Below are 21,762 nucleotides of genomic sequence, written 5' to 3' on the forward strand. Positions count from 1 at the left end.
GTATGAAGCAGAAGTGGACGACTCTGTAGTGTCCTTTATTTTGAGCTCACAGGGATATATCAAATCGACATATGAATGAAAGTTATTATTGTTAATAGACAAAACGTCATTGATATATCGAAATCTCGAATTGAAGGCCACAACGAGAGATTTTTTTCTTCTCATGTAGACGTTTTTGAATAAATTCTGCTTCATATGAATATAGAAACAGGTCAGCTAACAACGGAGCACAATTTGTGCCCATGGGAATTCCAAAAGACTGTTGGAAGACCTGATCATTAAAGACAACGAAGATATTGTCAATGAGGAACTCTAGCATATTTTTTATTTCAACTTCAGAGTACTATAATAATAATAATAATATCCTTTATTTATACAGGATTGCACAATTAGTTGTGTAAACTAGTTTACATTGTAGTCCTGTCTATAACATATATACATACAGTACTTGTTCGTGGAATCAGAGTGGTGTTTAACAAAGTAAGTTTTTGAATGACTAATCACTAGACATATTTCCGTTTTCCATTCTTGTTGAAGAAGCAACTGTCTATGATATCAAAAAGTATAGTCTTTAATTTATCGTGAGGAATGGTCGTGTATTGTGTTGAAAAGTTATAGGTTTTAATGCTATTGATTTGGGGAAAATTCTGCGATTTCAAGTTTACTAAAAGTTCTTTAGAATTTTTTAGAATCCACATTTGATTAACACCACTTCTGGCATATGTAGTAGCACAGTAAGTTTGAAGTTTCTCCTTCACAGCTGTTATGTTTATGTTAATTTAATCTAGTCATGAATGGTTAAAAAATATTTTTATTTTTATCTATTCATTATAATTTCTATTTTTATTGATTGAAATTTCAATAAAATGTGGTCATCAAATTATCTCTAGTGTTTGTGTAGATGATGATGGCGATTGAGAGTAAATGTTGAATAACCAAGTTTCTATTTATGTAATTGAATCGATAATAACCTAATCAAATGGCTAAAATCGAAATCGAATCACATCTATACCTACAAATCTAAAAAGTATTACAATTAAACTATGACACTGCATGTAAAATGTTTGGTTACAAACGAAAAGAGATGCAATGCAAACAACTTTAGAGAGGAAACATATTTACCTTTGTTTATGATAAGGACAAACGCATAATTCCCACAATACAATATAAAGTTGCATAAACACGGACCTTTGGACATACCAGAGGCGGGATCAGGTGCCTAGGAGGAGTAAGCATCCCTTGTTGACCGATACTCTTAGAGCAAGCATATTTTATTGATATTAGAAAAAAATTTGGTCATGATTGCCCTATATAGTTAAAATATTTTTATCATGTAATCCTTTCTTATTAGGTGGGATCAGATGCCTAGTAGGATTTGAATTTCACTGGATTCAGAAGCACGTTCCGAAATTGTCTTGTCTACTCTTTATAAGTATTCTTCTAATTCAATGAAAATGCTCTCCCCGCGAGAGAAAGGCATATTGATATGGCTCAGTACTATAAAGTGAATGAAAATCAAAAAAGAATTCTGCACCACAAGGTATCCTTATAACTTACATGACACTGTACAAAAGAAACATACCTCTGCAAAAGCCTGGGTATGTTGTCATACTATCTACAAATAGTTTTATTCATAATTATCATCGTTAATGGGTTTGCATGAACCTGTCCGTTCTTTGAACCAAAGACGTTGAACCTTGATCAGTTCTTTCTCTCACTGAATGGACAGTTTTGGTTGATATCCTTCACATAAAAATTGAAGACAAAACTAAGTATTGCAGAAGAACATCACTTTAATTGAATAGAAAATTATTTTAAGAATAAGATATAGCCTATATATCTAAATCGCTATGAGAAATACTATAATACTATTTAGACGCGTGATAACTTTGTACTAAATGTATCAAATATACTCATGTCTATGGCTGATAACACATGTATTATGCTTTAATTAGTGGAAAATTATATAATAGAATCATACTTGAGGTCCATGGCATTCAAAAACACAGCTATATCATTAAATTCAATAGTTCTACCCAACCTCAAAATCAATTCCTGTCTTGAAAAATAGTGATACATTGATATTCTAACACCTTGGTGTCCGATGTTACTATGTATAGAACATAAACGCTTGACTTTTAATAATGTTGTATTCAATGACGGGTACTATTCCCGTTGGTTCAGTTCTTCACTCTCTCCGTTACGACGATCTTGTACTCAGACGGAAGTTCTACACCAAATCCGATCATTCTGTATTCGGGGTTTGCTTCGATGCCATCCGGAAGACGAATTTCAAATCGCTTCAGAAGATTTGCACACATTAACAGCAATTCCGGTTTGGCGACGGTTTCGCCCAAACAAACTCGACGACCTGCTGAGAAGGGAAGCCAGCTGTCTGGTCTTGTTGGTTTCATTTTGCCATTTTCATCAAGGTATCGATACGGATCGAAACTCTCGTGATCTTTCCAATACTTGGGGTCGTGATGAAGTGCCCAGTGGTTGATCATAACGGTAGTCCCTTTAGGAATGTCGTATCCACCTATTTTAGATACAATCAGAATAATGAATATCGATTAACAAGTTACTTCATTCTAATTACACTATCTTTAAAGAGATGATTAAGGTTCTCATATTTGCAACCATTCTATTTACATATACTACATTACATTCGAGTGAAGTTAATTTCAGCGTTTTTCGTTTCTTTGTCTATAGAAGAGCTCCTGAATCATTTTTTTACTTAGTAAAACATTGAAGCACTCGCTCAAATTATCTTCCACCAAAAATTGCGGACAAGATAAAATCGCGGAAATAGAAATTGTATATAATATACAGAACATTCATCAACTTTATAAAAAGCACATACCAACTTCAGAATCACAGATAGTCTTGTGCGGGACACCTAGTCCCGCGACATTCCCCATTCTCATAGTCTCGAACAGACATGCCTCTATAAGATCAAAATCGTTCCTGTTCTTCATCGACGGCATACCTGAACCTAATAAAGATTCGTGTACAAATGTATATCAGTGTTTTAATGACCAAATTTATGCAGTACATCAAAAACACAATAACCTATCTAAAATTTCTTTCATTCTTACCAACAACTCTGTCAATTTCCTCCTGGCATTTAGACTGGATTTCCGGATGCTTGGTCATGAAGTATACAAACCAGTCCATGGTCATTCTGGTGGAGTCCACTCCAGCTACACATAGAATATTCGTACAATATACATAATGTTGTAAATCAAGTCGAAAAGAAAAACACCAAATAAGTGAAATAACCCATTTAATCTTAAAGGAAAGGTGAAGACAACGAACAGTGATCAATCTCATAGCTCCTATAAGCAATAAAAAAAATAGAGAGTTGGGGAAACACGGACCCCTGGATATACCAGAGATGGGATCATGTGCCTAGGAGTAAGCAACCCCTCTTCTTTATAACTAACGGAAACCAAATACAGAACTTTTCAAAACAACTTCAGTTCATCATTTTTATCTCGAGTTTAGCTATACACCATAGCAATAATATTTATTTCCATATGAAATAGATTTCTTTAACGAGAAATACTTGAATTAAAATCGGGTGCAGGATATTGGTGTCAATGTACATAAGTATAAAAGTTAATCGCATCGGGATCGGCCTCCTTCCAGATGCTGTCTTCAACCAGAGCAGTCGAAGCAATAATTTGAGAAGTGTCTTTTCTGATGGCCACTGCATTATGCCGTCTGTCCAAATTCCCACCAACGCATCTCAAATCAAACAAGCACATAATTTAAAGTTCGGATAGTGGCTGCTGTGTTTGTGGGTTTTTCAATACTAGTGCCCCGCCTTCTTAGTATACGAGATGGTACGCTGTTTCCGGCTATTTTTGTTGTGGCATATTATTTGTAAAGCGGACGTTCGTACACGCCCAGTAAACTGATTTCATGTGTTTTGTAGTATTGCCAATGAATGTGTACGGTGCATTTGAACTGTGACTGTTGATTTTGTGAAACTATGACTGCTGTCAAAATGATCGCTATTTACAACGTAACTCCCAACTGACTCAACATTTCTTAATTAACTCTAACTGATTCCATATGCATTGTGTTGTCAGTGAATTTGAAACTGTTCTGTGCAATTGAACTGTATTTTGGTGAAACTGTTGTCAAAATGAATGCACATTTCTAGATGAATGCACATCTCTAGAATGACCTTCCAGATGACACAAAGAAGTCAACATCTCTTGAAATTTCCAACAAAGCGTTTTAAAACTCCTTTCTATGAATAAGCTTTTTAGATTCTAACGTGTATACACTGTGAATGTTTAGCTATTGCTCTTGCTTATAGTGTTTTATTTCTTATAATTTTACAGATATAAGATCTTATCTCATACTGTCAGTTAATGATATTTTACTGTTGCATTCCTCTTCTTATTCTTGTAAAGTGCCTTAGAGTAATTTGTTTTATAAGGCGCTATACGAAAGGTGAAGATAACGAACAGGGATCAATCACATAAATCCCATAAGCAATACAAAATAGAGAGTTGGGCAAACACGGACCCCTGCATATACGAGAGGTGGGATCAGGTGTCTAGGAGGAGTAAACAATCCCTGTCGACCTGTCACACCCGCCATGAGCCCCATATCTTGATCAGATAAACGGAGTTATCCGTAGTCAAAATCAGTGTGTATAAATTTTATTATTATTATCATCGTTATCATCATTACTCATTCCATAATCAAACTGAATATTGAATTAATTTAAGATGCTCTAGGTAAGTAACCATCCGCGGTTAACAAGGGGTGGTCAAGTTTAACCTTGTTAAAACTGTAAATGTAAATGTAAATTTTGCAAGAAAACAATGCCTAATTTCCTGATTTAACATCTGACAATTAGTGTCCTGTAATCCAGACACACATCTTGGTGTTTGATTTCATTCACATGTAACTTGAAGTACGCATATTCAATTTTAATTTTTACATCACGTGCAACTGGTTTCTATGATAAAGAATACTTCAGAATTAAAATCTTAAAAAACGACTGTCTCATACCGAAAAATATGTCCGATATGGTCTGAACTAAGTGTGTATCGTCCAATTTCTCCAGGGCCGCTTCATCCCCCTCATTTTCTGCTTCCTGTCTGGCGATCAGTAAACTGTCGATGAAGTCTCTATTTACACCTATAAGACACGATGAACACCAAATACAAAAGGTTTTCTTTCTAAACGATACATCTGCCTACCCCTTGATGACTAGGACTTCATGATATTTTCATCTTTTACAAACGTTCCTCATCAAAGAAATCCTTAAAAATGACTTCAAATCTTTGAAAGGCTCTAACCTGGTTCAAAAGTGTCCAAGTGTTCTTTGAATTTCGCACGAAGTATAGCCAAAACTTCGCCAATTTTATCCACCAGTTTCGTCCATTTTGCTGTTGGGTATATATCCTTGAAGTATGGAAACAAATCCTCTAGCACTCCGGTTCCAAATTCGTTGAGCAAGTCTTCATCTAATTTTAGAAATCCTTTCACTTCTGGGTCATCCACTGTTCGCCTAGAAAGGGATAAATCCTTGATATACAATTGATTTAAAAGCGAGAATATTTGTGAAGATTAGATAAATGATTCATAAAAATAATAGATGATTTCATAAGTACAATACTGTTTAATTCCGTATGTTATATTCTTCGATAATAAATGAATGCAGTGCAACAAGTGATGGCCCGTGACGTCGAACAACACTTTGCAATACAATGTATTACAATAACTTTTTATCAATTGCTGTGTGACAATTCTTTCATTGTTTACCATATCGTGAATAAGAAACTACAAAGAAAACCATACTTACTTCTCACCAAAACAAATGGTGTAGAGTTGATGGAAAACCATCAGATTGATATAATCTCTTGCACAGAACGGATCTTTCTCCTGTGCCATTTTATTCAGAAATTTGTTCATGTTGTCTTGTATCATGTTTTCAAGTAGATCTCCTTGTAAGTAATGCCTAAAACATCAGTAAAAGTACTGAACATATGCTTGTCCAAAATGTTTCACTTTTCCCACAATTTATTTCTTTACAATTTTGTCTATTTTCCGTCTGAGATACTGTAGTAGATAAGATACTAGCAAAAATTCATTTGATATTTAAATTACTATTTCAAACAATTGACATGAAAGTAAAGTTCTTTTTCTTTCATCAGTAAAAAGTCAGAATTCTGTCTATGCCTTTTATTCCCATTCGTTTAATGTGGTTTTATGGAGCACATAAATTTTTTTAGTAGATTGTTTTTTAAAGTTTTCTTCATAACATTCTACTAAAATTGTTATTTTACAGTACCTTAGTGCTTTGCCTGCTATTTTCCTGTGCAATTTCCAAGTTGGTGAGTAAGTACTAAGTACAATGTCTTTTCCTCCCTCCGTAAATAAATCACCTGCATTATCAATCAAAATGTGTCACAGTTAAAAAAACAACAACACTTTTTCGCATACATTGAAATAATTATCAGTACCTAACAAAAGAAATACAATTCATTTATTTACCAGATGTGAATTTTGGTCTTCCAGCAAAATCTGCCTTCCTTTTCACCATTGCCTCCAGCACCACATCGATATTGTTTAAAATGATCAATCTTTTGGGACCTATATTTTTGTGTTAAAAAAGATTTACTGGTGAAAGTAATACAACATCTTAACGTCTCTCTCTATATATATACATCTCTATGTAAAACTTATACGGTACCAATTTTGATGCACCAGATGCGCATTTCGACAAATAATGTCTCTTCAGTGATGCTCAACCGAAATGTTTGAAATCCGAAATAACTATGAAGTTTTAGATCTAAATATAGCCAAAAAACAGCGTGCCAAACAAGTTGAGCCAAAACTCTATATATCTTTCTCTCTGTATGTCTGTGTGTGTGTGTGTGTGGGGGGGGGGGTGTCATCATTTCCAATCCTCAATTAAAAAAATAACAACAAAAGTTAGATAAACTCTAAAATAACACAAGTTGGCTACACCAATTAATGATGTTTATAGTTGTCAGCCTTTAATTTGCAAACTGTATAAAGTATTAACACCCATATTTAAAACAAAACGTACACAAAGAATTACCAGTGATGAAAAACATTCATATTATACCATTTACATATTTTGAGATATAATTACTAATGCAATATACTAGCTTGTTTTAAAGCATTTAGTCATCGATAATACATTATATATTTTGCTAAATGTTTACTATATCGAATTCCATGTTTCTAGTTACTTATGTTGCACTTGCAAATAAACAACTATAGTAGTGAAACGATACATGGCGATGTAGTCGATTCGAAATACAAATTCTCGATCTTCGAGAAAAAAAATTCTCTCGATTCAATTAGAATATTAGTATACAATATAATACCTTATTCAACAGGTTTTATGAATGGCTAACTAATAGTGCCAACATATAAATTGGATCATGATGCATAGCTTATAACGTGTCAAACGTTGCAACATTTGATCTCTTTCATTTGTATAGTATAATCTTTCATCTGTATTGTATAAGTTTTCATTTGAGTTGTAAATAACAATCGTTTATATTGCACATTTTCTATTTGTATTGCATAATTATGAATATAAAATTATATACAATACAAAGGAAAATTGTATGTTACAAATGAAAAAAGGTTCACAATACAAATAGAAAAAATGGAATGAAATCCAAAATTATACAGTAGAAATTTAGAATATACATGTGACCTACTTACATTATACATGAAAGATGAAAATAACGAACACTGATTAATCTCATAACTGATCAATCTCATAACTCCTACAAGCAATACAAAATAGATAGTTGGACAAACACGGACCCCTGGACACATCAGAGGTGGGATCAGGTGACAAGGAGGAGTAAACATCCCCTGTTGACCGGTCATACCCGTCGTGAGCCCTTTATCCTGATCAGGTAAATGGAGGTATCCGCAGTCAAAATCAGTGTACCAAGAACGGCCTAACAAAACACGTCAGACAGCATTTGACCTAATAATAGGTTGTATTGACGAACTAGATCGTTGTAATAACCATAGGTGTATATTGTGTAATATAACGTGGCATTATATTTATAGGTTATAGACTTTGTTTTTTGGCGCGTAGACGGACCGAGCTTGCGAGGTCCGTTCCCGACAAAAAACGAGGTCGTCATATTTCCCATACAAAGTATATAACCTTTTTATTATATACTTTCAATTTCATTTAGAAACTAACAATAATTTTATTTTTAACAATAACTTTATCGGTTCAACTGAGTAAAAGATGAAAAACACGAAAAATTTGAAAATTAACTGAGTAGAAATTTGATTTGTGACGTAATGTTTGCGGGCCGGAATGTTTCCGGGCATATATCGTGTGATATATGCCCGCAAACCTTTAAAGAAAAGAGATGAAATTGAAAGTATATAATAAGTGTATAAATGTAAATTCTAGACACACATACTGACTGTATATCAAGCATACAATTTCCCAGTGCAACGGACCCTTGGTTCATTGGTGTATTAGTTTGTTTTGTACCCATGAATTTTCCCTCCAAGAGTTCATTATTTGTGGTCAGTCTTTGTTCAGTTCAGTTTTTGAAGGAGAAAGTTTCGGTAGAGCAAAACTGCCTTTGACTATCAAACATAGACTAACATTTTTCCTCTGGAAGGTTAAAGCAATAATTTATTGCTAATACTAAATCTATAATCCCTCTATAAATCCTGTACTAAATGTTAAATCTCAAATTCTGAAATATATGAAAGTGAGGGCAGACTTACATGATGTAAATATCTATAATAGTAATGTATATAATTGTCTCCGTGATTTATATTTTAAAGCAAAAGTATATTTTATAACTTACAAGAGATTATAGATACCATAATTAATCTATATAGATCAGGCCGGTTTGTATCACCTGAATTGTTTTCAGTACAACCTATTCCCATAGAATGGTAAACTCACCATGGATTTATTTATTTCAACAATTGATAATGTTAATACATATTATAATTATTATAAAGTTTTATGATGATGTAAAACGTCTACATGACTTGGGAGAGTTATCATGTGATATATACATCTATACAGAGTTATTTTCCTTGATATAGATCACCCATGTTAAGTATACATGTAATCGCATATTGATTGTACATCAGCATTCATATTCATGTTTTATTTTGCATACATGATAACCATTGTTAAACATTTTTATTATAGGGTTTCAATGGACAATTTATTGGTATCGATCGTCTTTGTCGAGAACCAAAACAGGTGTTCCTGTTGTTCATTGAGAGACAATCTATCACATGCAAATGAAAAGCTGTGCAATAAAAATGTTAATTATATAATACAAATAAAAAGTATGAAATAGAAATGGAAAAGATCAAATCCCATAACGTTTGATATGTCATAGACACTTTCACAGATAAATAATAAAATGTCAAATGAAATCATCAAAACAATAGATGAGTTTATCAGATTCATTGGAAAACTTAGTTTTATTGACATTTTCAACTTACTGAAATGTTCACTTTCAGTGCATTATCCCCGGTGTTTAATTTCCGAGCAATATTCAGATTAGATAAGAAGCACAAACTATCTTAATTGTGCGTCTTGCTCTTCTATCGACTTAAGAACAATAAAACAACGACTCCTGTATAGTTGTTCTCTTCGAAAGTACCGTCAGTGTCGCTCCATCTTTATACAATATCGCATACACGTGAAAGGTGAAGAAAACGAACAGTGATCAATCTTATAAATCATATAAGCAATACAAAATAGAGAGTTGGGCAAACACGGACCCCTGGACACATCAGAGGTGGGACCAAGTGGCTAGGAGGAGTGAGCCGTGAGCCCTCTATCTTGATCAAGTAAACAGAGTTATCCGTAGTCAAAATCAGTGTGCCACGTACATCTAAATCGAATCATATCAACTGACAGCTTGAGCAAATATCGTCGAACTAATCGACTAGATCAACACAACATTCTCAATTTCTTTAACAAAATCATATTTCAGGAAATAAACCCAAACTAACCAAAAGACAGACTTAATACTGGACCATACTTCTTGGAGAGTTCCATTGCTTTCTTATGGACTTCAACCGAGGTATACACTGAAAAAAAACCAAAAGGGGAATAATTTCATACAATTTTCTTAAATACATTTTATTTGATCTAAAGGTTAAATACTCACATTGTTATTGCACAAATAATGGGGTGAATATAGTAGAATGTAAATGAAAGGTGAATATAACGAACAGTGATCAACTATATAAATATGCAAGTGTTGGTATACATGTATAGTAAGCTTTTTGAGGTGAACAAAATTTCACTACAGTGTCATTAAAGGCCAGCAATTGGGTATAAAAGCAGCCAATCGGTGAAAATGGTGGAATATATGAATTTTCTGGTCACATTCAGATTGCAGCACTTATTTTGCAAAAATAAAGATTAAGCTGTTGTACTGAAATTTTAATATGGGTATGGTTGTTCCCCTCATAACTGTGCATATATTGACCATATCTATTTTAGATATACATTCTCATGAAGTTTTAATTCTGGCCTCAAAAATCTGAAGCAGGGCTAGATTTGTATTTCAAACTAGAGATTGGCAGTTTGTGGGTGTGATTATCTTTTGTTATTGTTTACACCGGATGTTGACTCACATATTGCACGAGCATGCTTGTCTAGTTCTAGATAAGGGGGATTGCACCAAAGGAAACATGTAATCAAATCACTGTATAACGTGGAAAAAAAGTACTTACTCATATATCATTGGTAAATCCAGATTTTATTTTTTAATTATATATAATCACATTCCTTTAAAAAAATTGTTAACTTTATAAAAATAACTCATAAGGACTGTTCAGTCTGATCCGCTGTTTCCGAGTTTTGCAGGATTGCTGGTACCTTTTCTCGAATAATGTCAAGCATGATGATTGTCTGATTAAGCAACAATCTCCTAGGTCAGTTGTGTAACTCCCATTGTCTCTCACCAATGATGACAAATGTCCAATTGATCAACCATCACTCTAAAATTACTCTCAATCTGGACTCTAACGTGTGAACATTACAATGCCAAAAGAGACAATCACAGATAGCAGGTCTCCAAATATCAAAATGGACAAAGTGTTTCTTAATAATCCTTCAATGCATATGTCCTCCATTGCACAGCTACAATTTCCCCCCAAATTCTTCTCATAATTGAAAGGTACCAAGAGGAAAATCATAAGTATTAGAATATCATATATACCAATATCATTATATGTGTGTATATTATCAAAAAACTACATGTTTTAAAAGACATGGATAAAACAGTGATGAATTCATTTTGTAGTTCCTAGGGTGAAAATTTGTTAAAGTAAAAACATGTCCTTTCAGTGCCTCACCGATCGAGCAAAGTGGTAGAAAAATGCGGGAAAACTTTAGTTTATTTTGATAAATCATGCCAGTCTCCCTGTTCAAAATATCGTCTGCTACAGAGCACGTGTAGAGTCAAGCATTAGACTGCTGCTTATTCTGATAACACTGCTAAGCCCTGCCCTCTTGCCATATATGCTTAATTGCTGTAGGGGTGTAAATTTTTCTAGGTTACTCCCGGCCTTTAAGAAAATGCAAGTCATAATTTCATCGACTTTCAACAAAACCCAAACACATTCATTTTTTCCGCATTTTGTAATTGTACTACGTTTCTTACAAGACATTTCTCATTTCCTACGAAAAAAATATTTTTATTTCAGGGTTTTTATCTTGCAAAAGATTTTGTTTTCTATCTTATCATACAACACATTCCTCTGATAAGAATATTTCTCCACAAAATCCTCAATAAGGTAACAGCTTTGTTTTCATAAGATGAAAAAGGAATGCCCAATTTCAGATTATGCGGGTCTAAGTTTTCTCAGAATTTTTTACAAATATTTTGAAAGTGACCTGAATAATTCCCGACTAGTGGTATGGACCATGGTCCTGGTGGCAGACGATATCGCATTCGTTTGATGGCATAAAACACCACGAGACCTATACTAACTCCCGCCAAAACGGTCTGTGTGTTTATAGATACGTCGATCATGGTTGTTTCACGTTTTCCCTAACTGTATCTCTTTCTGAAATAAAGAAAATGATCAATTTTATGAAATAGAGTACCTCAAAACAAATCAAAATAAAAACGAACAAAACATGACATTCATAGAAATATAGATTAAGAATATGTACAATTAAAACGTTGCTATGACGTCATGTTGTGTTTGTGCAATGCTGTTATGCAGTTGGACATTTACGCATCCAAAAGAAACGAAATCTGAAGCAATCATATTGCATGCATGAATTTTATTAAGGTAGGCAGTCTGTTTAATTACAAAACATCACATACATTACAAACCTTCATCGGGAGTGTTTTCAAACACGTCCTTAGATTCTCATTTCCGTCATTGAAAATGGAAGTTTTGATTGAAGTTGACATACTTTTGAATAAAAGGCCGTATAATAAACCATAAAATATCGAACCCTACATCGAGATCTTTGCATGTTTACAAACTAATATTCTGCAAAGATAACTGTATCGAATTGAGACAGAACACTGTATCAGTTTCAAAGTTTCCGAATGAATTTTATTATGAAAGGTGAAAATAACGAACAGTGATATATCTCATAACCCCTATAAGCAATTCAAAATTTAGCTTAGGGCAAAAATAGACCCCTGGATATACCAGATGTGGTATGAGGTGCATAAGAGAAGTAAGAATCCCCTCTTGATCAGGTAAACAGAGTATACCATTTTCAAAATCAGTGTGTAAAGAACGCCCTCAATTGATATCGACCACGCCAGACAGTATTGGACCCAATGATATGATGAATTGGCAAACCAAATCGCTATAATAGCTACAAAGATTGTGAATTGCTTACTTTCAACGGGACTGTTTAAAGCCTTGTAACATAAACTTGTTTCTCAGTAGCTTGCCTTGATTCAAAAACTTATCATACGCAGAACAACTCGTTAAGAGACACCAATACCATCTGCAGGTGATGATGGAATATTGCTACATAAATATGGGAATTTGTCGATGAAGAAGCTAAAGTCATAAAGTTGAGTTGTTAGTTTGCTGTTAACATATATGTTCAATAAAATATCGAAATCGGAAGCAGAGGTGGAATACTCTAATCGGATATGTCGAATCAACATATGAATAAAAATTATAAATTTTAATAAATGAAAGTTCGTCGATATAGGTATTGTCGAGTTGATGACCACAAGAGAGATTTTCTTCTGCCTCAGAATACCAAAGCAGGTCAGCTAACAAAGGGGAACAATTCATGCCCTTTTTAAGATTTCAACTATGAAAAGGTGAAGAAAATGAACAGTGACCAAAGCACACTCGGACGGACTTAAGGTGGTTTGCAACCCCTCCCCCTAATATTTTCAACGTTTAATGCAATTGGGTAATTCTTTATCAAAAAACAATTCAATTTACATGTTTATGGAGTACATGTAAATGCATAATGTATTAAAGAATTTAATCGAAATCATGTTATTTTATCAAATCGAAATTATTAATTTCACCATTTACATGCCGGTTTAGGTTTCAGTTACTAAAACCTGTACTTCAATGCAGCTAAGAGCAAGCATTAATACTGATGAAAGATGAAGATGTTTTATACAGGTCCCTTTTCCGACTCCCCGAGGTTCCTACATGACTTATAGAAAATGTCTCAGGACTAGTCTGTCTGTTTAGTGAAAATTTTTGAATCAATAATTTGCTTGGATCTTAATTTGTATTTGTGTTTGTATTTGTTAATCATTACAAAGCTTTCAGAGCATAAAAAGGTGAAGCCAATGAACCGTTATCAATTGTATACCTCCTAAAAAGAATACAAAATTAAGAGTAGGGCACACACGGGCCCCTGAGGATACCAGATGTGTGATCAGATGCCTAAATGAGTAACCATCCCCTGTTGACCGGTCACAGCCATCGTGGACACTAACTCTCGATCGGATAAATAGTGTAATACATAGTCAAAATCAGTGATTAAAGAATGGCCTCAATTGGTATGAAACAGGTCAATGATAGGTAAATCAGATCATTACAACGACCATCAGAGTTGCTGTTAAAGATTGTTGAAACCCCTGTAACATCAACGTATTTGCCAGTAGCTTGTCTTGTCAATTTAAAAAAATTACCATGCGCAAAACAAGCTTATGCATGTGAATTGGTTGAGAGAAAAACCACTATATGAAAGTGATAATACAATCTTACTACATACATCCAAGTTTGGGAAGTTGGCGATAGAGAATCTGAAATCATCTCGTTTATCATAAAGATGAGTTGTTAGTTTACTGTTAAAACGTCATCGATATATCTATATGTCGAGTTGAAGGCCAAAGATACAATACAGTGAGTGTTCCTTGTGACAAGACCTTTCCGTTGTCACAAGGAATACTCATGTGAAATATCAAAGCTCTATCACTTACTGTTCAAAAGGTATAAGCAAGGTTAAAATTTTCAAAAAGTAGGTCAAACTCCAAGATCACTGGGTCAAAAATGTCGGTACCCACGGAAAGGTCGTGTCATAAGGAATACTCGTGTGAAATATCAAAGCTCTATCACTTACTGTTTAAAAGTTATTAGCAAGGTTAAAGTTTCAGACAAGATTACAGAATGACAGACAGGACAAAAACAATATGCCCCCGATCTTCGATCTCGGGGACATAAAAACAGTAGGAAATGTAAATACAAATATATTTGAAGATATATGTTTCGATCGCGTCGATACAACCAAAGAATAAACGTATCAATTAAGAAAATATGCATATTCAAGGAGTGCGTGGATGCTCTTTATATTTTCTATCTCATGTAATATGATTATTCTGTGTTCTCTTGTGCATTATATATGTAACGTGTCTTGTGAAAAATTTCACACAATTTGATTCTATGAATGAATGTTAAAGATTTACTCAAGTGAATGTATTGAAGTCACAGCATGCATTTCTGCTTGAGGTTCGTGTGTACATTATGCATCAATGTTCGTAGTTACAACCCTCTCATGTTTAGAAAACTTGAACATTTCCCGTATATTGCATCAGTTCATCATTAAATTTATGTATACGGATATGTCACGAAAAGGATTCCGTACATTTGGTCTCGTGTTGGTTGTAAAAGTCAGCCATTGGTTGTAAAAGCTCGCCATTGGTTGTAAAAGTTCGCCGTTGGTTGTAAAAGTTCGCCGTTGGTTGTAAAAGTTCGCCGTTGGTTGTAAAAGTCAGCCGTTGGTTGTAAAAGTTCGCCGTTGGTTGTAAAAGTCAGCCATTGGTTGTAAAAGTCAGCCGTTGGTTGTAAAAGTTCGCCGTTGGTTGTAAAAGTCAGCCGTTGGTTGTAAAAGTCCGCCGTTGGTTGTAAAAGTCAGCCCTTAAGTCTACTACTCACTTTTCAACATAGTGTTTTTCCATTATTATTGTTATTATTATTTAAGCCTACTTGTGTTTTTATATCAATCAACTCTGAGAACAGATTAAATCAATATCTAAGATGAGAAAACAGCAATTGCTATACGATTTGAAAATCGCTATGTTGGTTAGGTGGAATAAAAGAAACTTCACAATGTCAGCTATATGCTAATCAATCAATAAAAGTTATACCCCAGGTTGACCATCTCTGTTTATAAGTCCTTTCTACTAGTCAACACATTACATCCGCCTCACTTGTCGGAACGAAAACACCTGGCGTGATCATGTAGTTCACCTATCGGACTCAAAATCAAAACACGATAGAAAATGTACATGATACAATACACGTATCAACACTTCGCCGCGAGTAACGTCCCTTTGAGGCGTCAGCCAAAGGTCAATCGGTGAAAAACCAAGTTTTCCTTCTTTACCTTACCAAATGTAAGATGTTAATTATTACTTTGAATTTTAGCCAATTACCAACTTTTCATACAAGTTAATGGGTTAACCCAATCTGAGGCATATTGTAGTTAACTGCAATTGATGGAAAAATAACAGATGTCAAAGCTACAGATAGGAAAATTACAAAGGCCAACATAGGGAAATACGATTTTTATCCGGGAGATGGCGGACAAGGGACGTAACTTTCGCGAAGCGTTGATACGTGTATTTCTGCTAAATGACAACACAATATTTATATGGGGCATACTGAATACTGTTGCGTAGTTTTTGACAAGTGCCACAGAGGGTGTTTTAATCTACTTGCTCCGCTATATATCAAACATGTATAGGAATGAGATACTAAATGTTAACTTGTATACACATGTATGTGCTTACCTGTCGTTAAAACGATGCTCTTGTATTTCACATTATACGTGCATGAACATGGACCTTGTCTTTCTTCCATTTAGTGTAAACAAATTAAGTAGCACATCATACATGACTAATGTGAAAATGTAGTACTCTGACCCCCGCGGTGAAGTGTTGATACGTGTATTGTATCCTGTACATTTTCTATCGTGTTTTGATTTTGAGTCCGATAGGTGAACTACAGTACAAAGAAACTGATATAACACTTCATGCGTCTGATGTTAGTTCAAAATCCAGTACGCTGTCTGTGTTGACGTATGCAGTAATTCACTTATCAATAACATTGAAGATATATAGACGAGAGATACGTCAGCATAGAAAGCGTACTGGATTTTTAATATATTCGATCAGTGCATACTATCTATTCAAGATATTTAATATATTCGATCAGTGCATACTATCTATTCAAGATATATTACTGGATTCAGGTACTCTTCACACAATAACTTTTTGCTCTGAAAAAATATAGTTCCATTCATGATCAGCAGATACAGGATTACAACAAATGTATAGAATATCGATGTGTATGTAATACGTGGGAGAAAACAAAATTAAAGTCAAATGTTTTTAAGAAAAATCACTTTTCCCCCAGAAATGTATATAAGAAGTGTTCATATTCCTACGCTAGCTGCCTCCGTCTTTTCACGAAATATAGGTCATTCTTCGATTGAAAATTTTTTCACGATTGATTATACTATTGCAAACAATTATATTACTTTGATGAATATTGTTCGTTAATTATCATACAATTTCTTCTGAGAGAGAATGTTAATCATTAATTTATGTGGGGTTTTCCCGTTGTTTAATGACGGAATGCGTATACAACACTCAACACCTGGATTCGGACCACAATTAAAAGGTGAAGGTCACCAGTCTGAAGATATTTGCAATGTATTCAGTGTGACATATACATGTCTATTTATTTTTTAAGGGTTTCTTTGCTGTTAAGGTTATACCATACACAAAATTTGGAGAAAGTGTAGATTACATCAATCCTTCTTGTTTTTGCCATTCTAAAGTTCACATTAATTTGTTACATGGTAAAAATTAGAGTACCATTGTATTTATTCCGAGAGATTTGAATTTTTTCATGTCTTTGCTTTGAATTTCCATACAAATATAAAAGGAAAAATTTGGGAAGAATGATAAAATTAGACTGGTTTGATAGGGAAATTTTGTGATAAAAATGATCATTTTTAGCAAAAATTAAGCCTGCACAAAGTATGTGCCCCAATAAGTTGTATTAATAGGTATACGCATTCTCATGTATTTTTAAAGCTATACTTTTCTGCTGTATTTTAATAAATTTGCTAATCCCCAACTTCCTTGATTTCCTTCTTTATCATTCGACAAAAAAGCATAAATATCTTTGTACCGTATTTGTGCCATCTATCCATTTTTTCATGTCTTGCAAGCACCGGTGTGTGCACTGTTTGCTAGTGACAAAAGACTGGTGACGGTATTTGCTACGGACATGAAGGACTATACACCAGTTTCATAACAAGTGCAGTCTTTTCTTAGAGATCAGCTGAGCATAGTAAAAATTCAAGTAAATTAAAAGTCGAATATCTTGGATATGGGGTAACCTATATCTATTCTTGTTCATATTGATTTTCAATATTTCTATACGATTAAAATTAAAATCGCAAGTAATCAGAAATTGAAACGAGACAAAAAATATGATTTTATGAAGAATAAATTATGTTAACTTTGTGAAAACCTGCATGTAACTATTATAAATATGTATTTTGATTAAAATCAAAACTTTAGATATGTACATGAATATATTTATAAAGTGAAAAAATTATGTTCAATGTTTTGAGTTTTAACATATATACGCGTGTGTGCGCGAAATATTGCGTGCGTGCACTGAATTTATCGACGCAACCCGTGTCTTTATCAAGAGACGTATATTACATAAACAAATGCATATGTATGCAATCTACATACTGATAATCTACGGCGTTAACAAAAATACATCAATAGACTATCTTAAAATCCCTAATTGTAAATTTGTTGATTTATCTTAATTGTTTATTCCTTAATTTTCATATTGCAAAGATATGTTTTATGTTACAGAGGTAGGTTTTATATTACACAGGTAAGTTTCATATTACACATGAATGTTTTATATCTTACAGGTAGGTTTTAAATGTCGCAGGTAGGTTTTATATTATACAGGTAGGTTTTATATTATACAGGTAGGTTTTGTATTTTACAGGTAGGTTTTATATTACACAGGTAGGTTTTATATTTCACAGGGAGGTTTTATGCTACTCTGATAAGTTTTATATTTCACAGGTGGGTTTTACATTACTTAGGAAGGTTTTATATTACACAGGAAGGATTTATATTACATCGAAAGGTTTTATATTACACATTAGGTTTTTCTACTTATATTACATATCTAGGGTTACATCGTATGACGAGTATTTTATGCAATTCAAAAATTTTGCCTTTCGATCCGTACTCAATTTTGTCTGCGTTTTTGATTTCTGCAGTTACATTATACCTCTATGTACCTGTATGTACGTATGTAAGATTTTCGACGCAACCCGCGTCTTTATCAAGAGACATATATTACATAAAAAAGTATCACACACCACGAAAAAACGACAAGAATCAATAATCTGTTAACAAGAATGATACACTTTTGTGCTAAATGAGAATATATATACATGTATATATATATATAATCCAAATAGAAAGAGTTGATATCACACAGTCAAAATAATTCAATAAAAAAATCAGGAAAATATACAGTTCCAAAATATATTGAAATCATTAGCGCTTTCTGGATTTTAACATCCATCCTCAGGTGAATACAAATTTTAAATAAATTTAAAATATGATTTTTTTTATTGAATTATATATATATATATATATATATATATATATATATATATATATATATATAAATATATATTAAAAGAAATAGAATAAACAGTACACAAAGTTAAAAATTTAACGCAAGCGCTTTCATTTTATAATCCTCAGGCGTTACATTTTAAAATAGTTTTGAAATGGTTTGACGTCATAAAAGCGTTCTAACATTTCACGTACATAACGACGTCATAAACGAATGAAGGGAAAAGGATTTTACGTTAAGCATATTATGACGTCATAGATAGTAACAGTAAACATATTTTACAGTAAGCTATTGAGAGCCGGTTTTAAAGTCTTAATAAAGTGTCTTTCTTTTTCTCGTCGGGAAATAGTATTTTCTGTATACAGTTTATAAAACGGAAATACACTGAATTGTCCGTGACCACACACATCTATATGTTCACTAACTTTAATTTTTCTGTATTCGGGTGCTGAAATGTGTTGTTTATGAACTCGTATACGAGTTCGCAGAGTAGTTCCAGTTTCACCGATATAATGTTTTCCACAGCCAGCACATGTTATAACATAAATTAAAATTTTGGTGGAGCACGTCATATCTGAATTTACCGTAAATTCCTTGTTGTTAAATTTGAACGAACTTCCTTCCCTTAAGTATGGGCACGTTCCGCATCGCCGATCGTCACATTTGGTAACGGTGAAATATTTGTTGTTGGACTTTTCCTGAAAATTAGATCTACATAACAGTCTCCTAAGATTTTTCGGTTGTCTCTTGCTGTTGATAAAAGTATATTTCTTCATAATTTTCTCCATTTTTTCATCTGTTTTTAGTAGGTCGATGAGTTGCCGAACGATAGGTGTAACATTAGAGTTCCTTGGGTTGTATGTTGTAACAAACGGTAAAATGTGTGAATTTGTTGTGGGATTGATTTTGGATTTATTGATAGGATTTTCTCTATTGAGTTCTCTGGCTTTCTTGATTCCGTCGTTTATAAGTTTGATTGGATAATTCTGTTTTTGTAAATAACTATTTAATTCCCCTAAACGTTGTTCTCTGGTAGGTTCTTCGCTAACGATGGTACATATTCTTCTGGCGAGGTTGTAAGGTATGGCACGTTTTGTGACGGAATCAAGAAAGCCAGAGAACGATCGGCGATGCGGAACGTGCCCATACTTAAGGGAAGGAAGTTCGTTCAAATTTAACAACAAGGAATTTACGGTAAATTCAGATATGACGTGCTCCACCAAAATTTTAATTTATGTTATAACATGTGCTGGCTGTGGAAAACATTATATCGGTGAAACTGGAACTACTCTGCGAACTCGTATACGAGTTCATAAACAACACATTTCAGCACCCGAATACAGAAAAATTAAAGTTAGTGAACATATAGATGTGTGTGGTCACGGACAATTCAGTGTATTTCCGTTTTATAAACTGTATACAGAAAATACTATTTCCCGACGAGAAAAAGAAAGACACTTTATTAAGACTTTAAAACCGGCTCTCAATAGCTTACTGTAAAATATGTTTACTGTTATTATCTATGACGTCATAATATGCTTAACGTAAAATCCTTTTCCCTTCATTCGTTTATGACGTCGTTATGTACGTGAAATGTTAGGACGCCTTTATGACGTCAAACCATTTCAAAACTATTTTAAAATGTAACGCCCGAGGATTATAAAATGAAAGCGCTTGCGTTAAATTTTTAACTTTGTGTACTGTTTATTCTATTTCTTTTAATATTTTATACCGGACACTGTGATTTTTTTAAAAACACAATTTGGATATATATATATATATATATATATATATATATATAGCATAGTATAGGCATGGAGCTTTATTGAATGTATGCATAAATCTTTCCACTGAAGTGTAGTTGGAAAATATTGGAAATATTAAAGAATTCTTTTATCAAAATTTTGAGACGAATGCAAGATAATAAATAAGACATCAGAGCCATATATATATATATATATATATAAAATCAATGGTTTTTATCATGTGGAATTGTACCTCTCTTGTCTATTCGATTTTTCTCCACAAGTTACAGTTCTGCATCTAATACACTAATGGGCGTTAAAACCTCAATAATAGATCATTTTCTGTATTATTCATCAGTTCACTACAGTAAATAAACACATCATATATTACATAGGCATTAGGGGTCCGTGTTTTCCCAAATCTTTATTTTGTATTCCTTATAGTAGTTTTCAGATTGATCACTGTTCGCTATCTTCACCTTTCGTGATTTATATCTCTCGTTTATGCAATAAATTGTTTATTATACCGAAACAAAGCAAGACTACAGGAAAAATCTACTACAAAGTAAAGATAAGATAAACAGCAAATTTTTCCGTAAAACATGAATGAAAGGTGAAGATAACGAACAGTGATCAATCTCATAACTCTTATAAAGAATCACAGGTGAATCCGGGACTAGGAGGAGTAAGCATTTTTAAAGCATCCCCTGTCGACCGATCACATCCATCGCAAATCCCATATCTTGATCAGGTAAACGGAGTAATCTGTAGTCAAACTTAATGTGCCATGAACAGCCTAACAATCGGTATCAAACACGTCAGGTTGTATTGGCAAAATATAACG

The 21,762-nt window shown here is 33.5% G+C and overlaps 1 protein-coding gene across 2 annotated transcripts; it reads right to left on the reverse strand.

Annotated features, from left to right (window-relative positions):
* Nucleotides 1–1,775: 1,775 nt before the first annotated feature.
* LOC125654880 (steroid 17-alpha-hydroxylase/17,20 lyase-like) lies at nt 1,776–16,374 on the reverse strand. 2 transcript variants are annotated; one of them, XM_048884983.2, is made up of 11 exons: nt 16,272–16,374; nt 11,927–12,099; nt 10,033–10,110; nt 6,523–6,621; nt 6,320–6,413; nt 5,831–5,986; nt 5,325–5,536; nt 5,035–5,163; nt 3,099–3,203; nt 2,864–2,995; nt 1,776–2,539 (listed from the first exon to the last, which is right to left on the reverse strand). In XM_048884983.2, the coding sequence occupies exons 2-11, from the start codon at nt 12,063–12,065 to the stop codon at nt 2,181–2,183; spliced, it is 1,503 nt and encodes a 500-aa protein (XP_048740940.2). In that variant the 5' UTR covers nt 12,066–12,099; nt 16,272–16,374; the 3' UTR covers nt 1,776–2,180. The 2 variants fall into 2 exon arrangements, with proteins under 2 accessions (XP_048740940.2, XP_048740941.2); XM_048884984.2 differs by lacking the exon at nt 16,272–16,374 and adding an exon at nt 15,627–15,759.
* Nucleotides 16,375–21,762: the final 5,388 nt, after the last annotated feature.

This window comes from Ostrea edulis, chromosome 7, assembly GCF_947568905.1.
Source record: "Ostrea edulis chromosome 7, xbOstEdul1.1, whole genome shotgun sequence".
Classification (NCBI taxonomy): domain Eukaryota; kingdom Metazoa; phylum Mollusca; class Bivalvia; order Ostreida; family Ostreidae; genus Ostrea; species Ostrea edulis.

Coding starts and splice junctions, on each gene's coding strand:
- LOC125654880 (XM_048884983.2), bottom strand. CDS start 12,065: ATGATCGACGTATCTATAAACACACAGACCGTTTTGGCGGGAGTTAGT. Junction 5,537..5,830: donor ACCATTTGTTTTGGTGAGAA/GTAAGTATGGTT, acceptor ATCCCTTTCTAG/GCGAACAGTGGATGACCCAG. Junction 2,996..3,098: donor GGAAATTGACAGAGTTGTTG/GTAAGAATGAAA, acceptor AATCTTTATTAG/GTTCAGGTATGCCGTCGATG.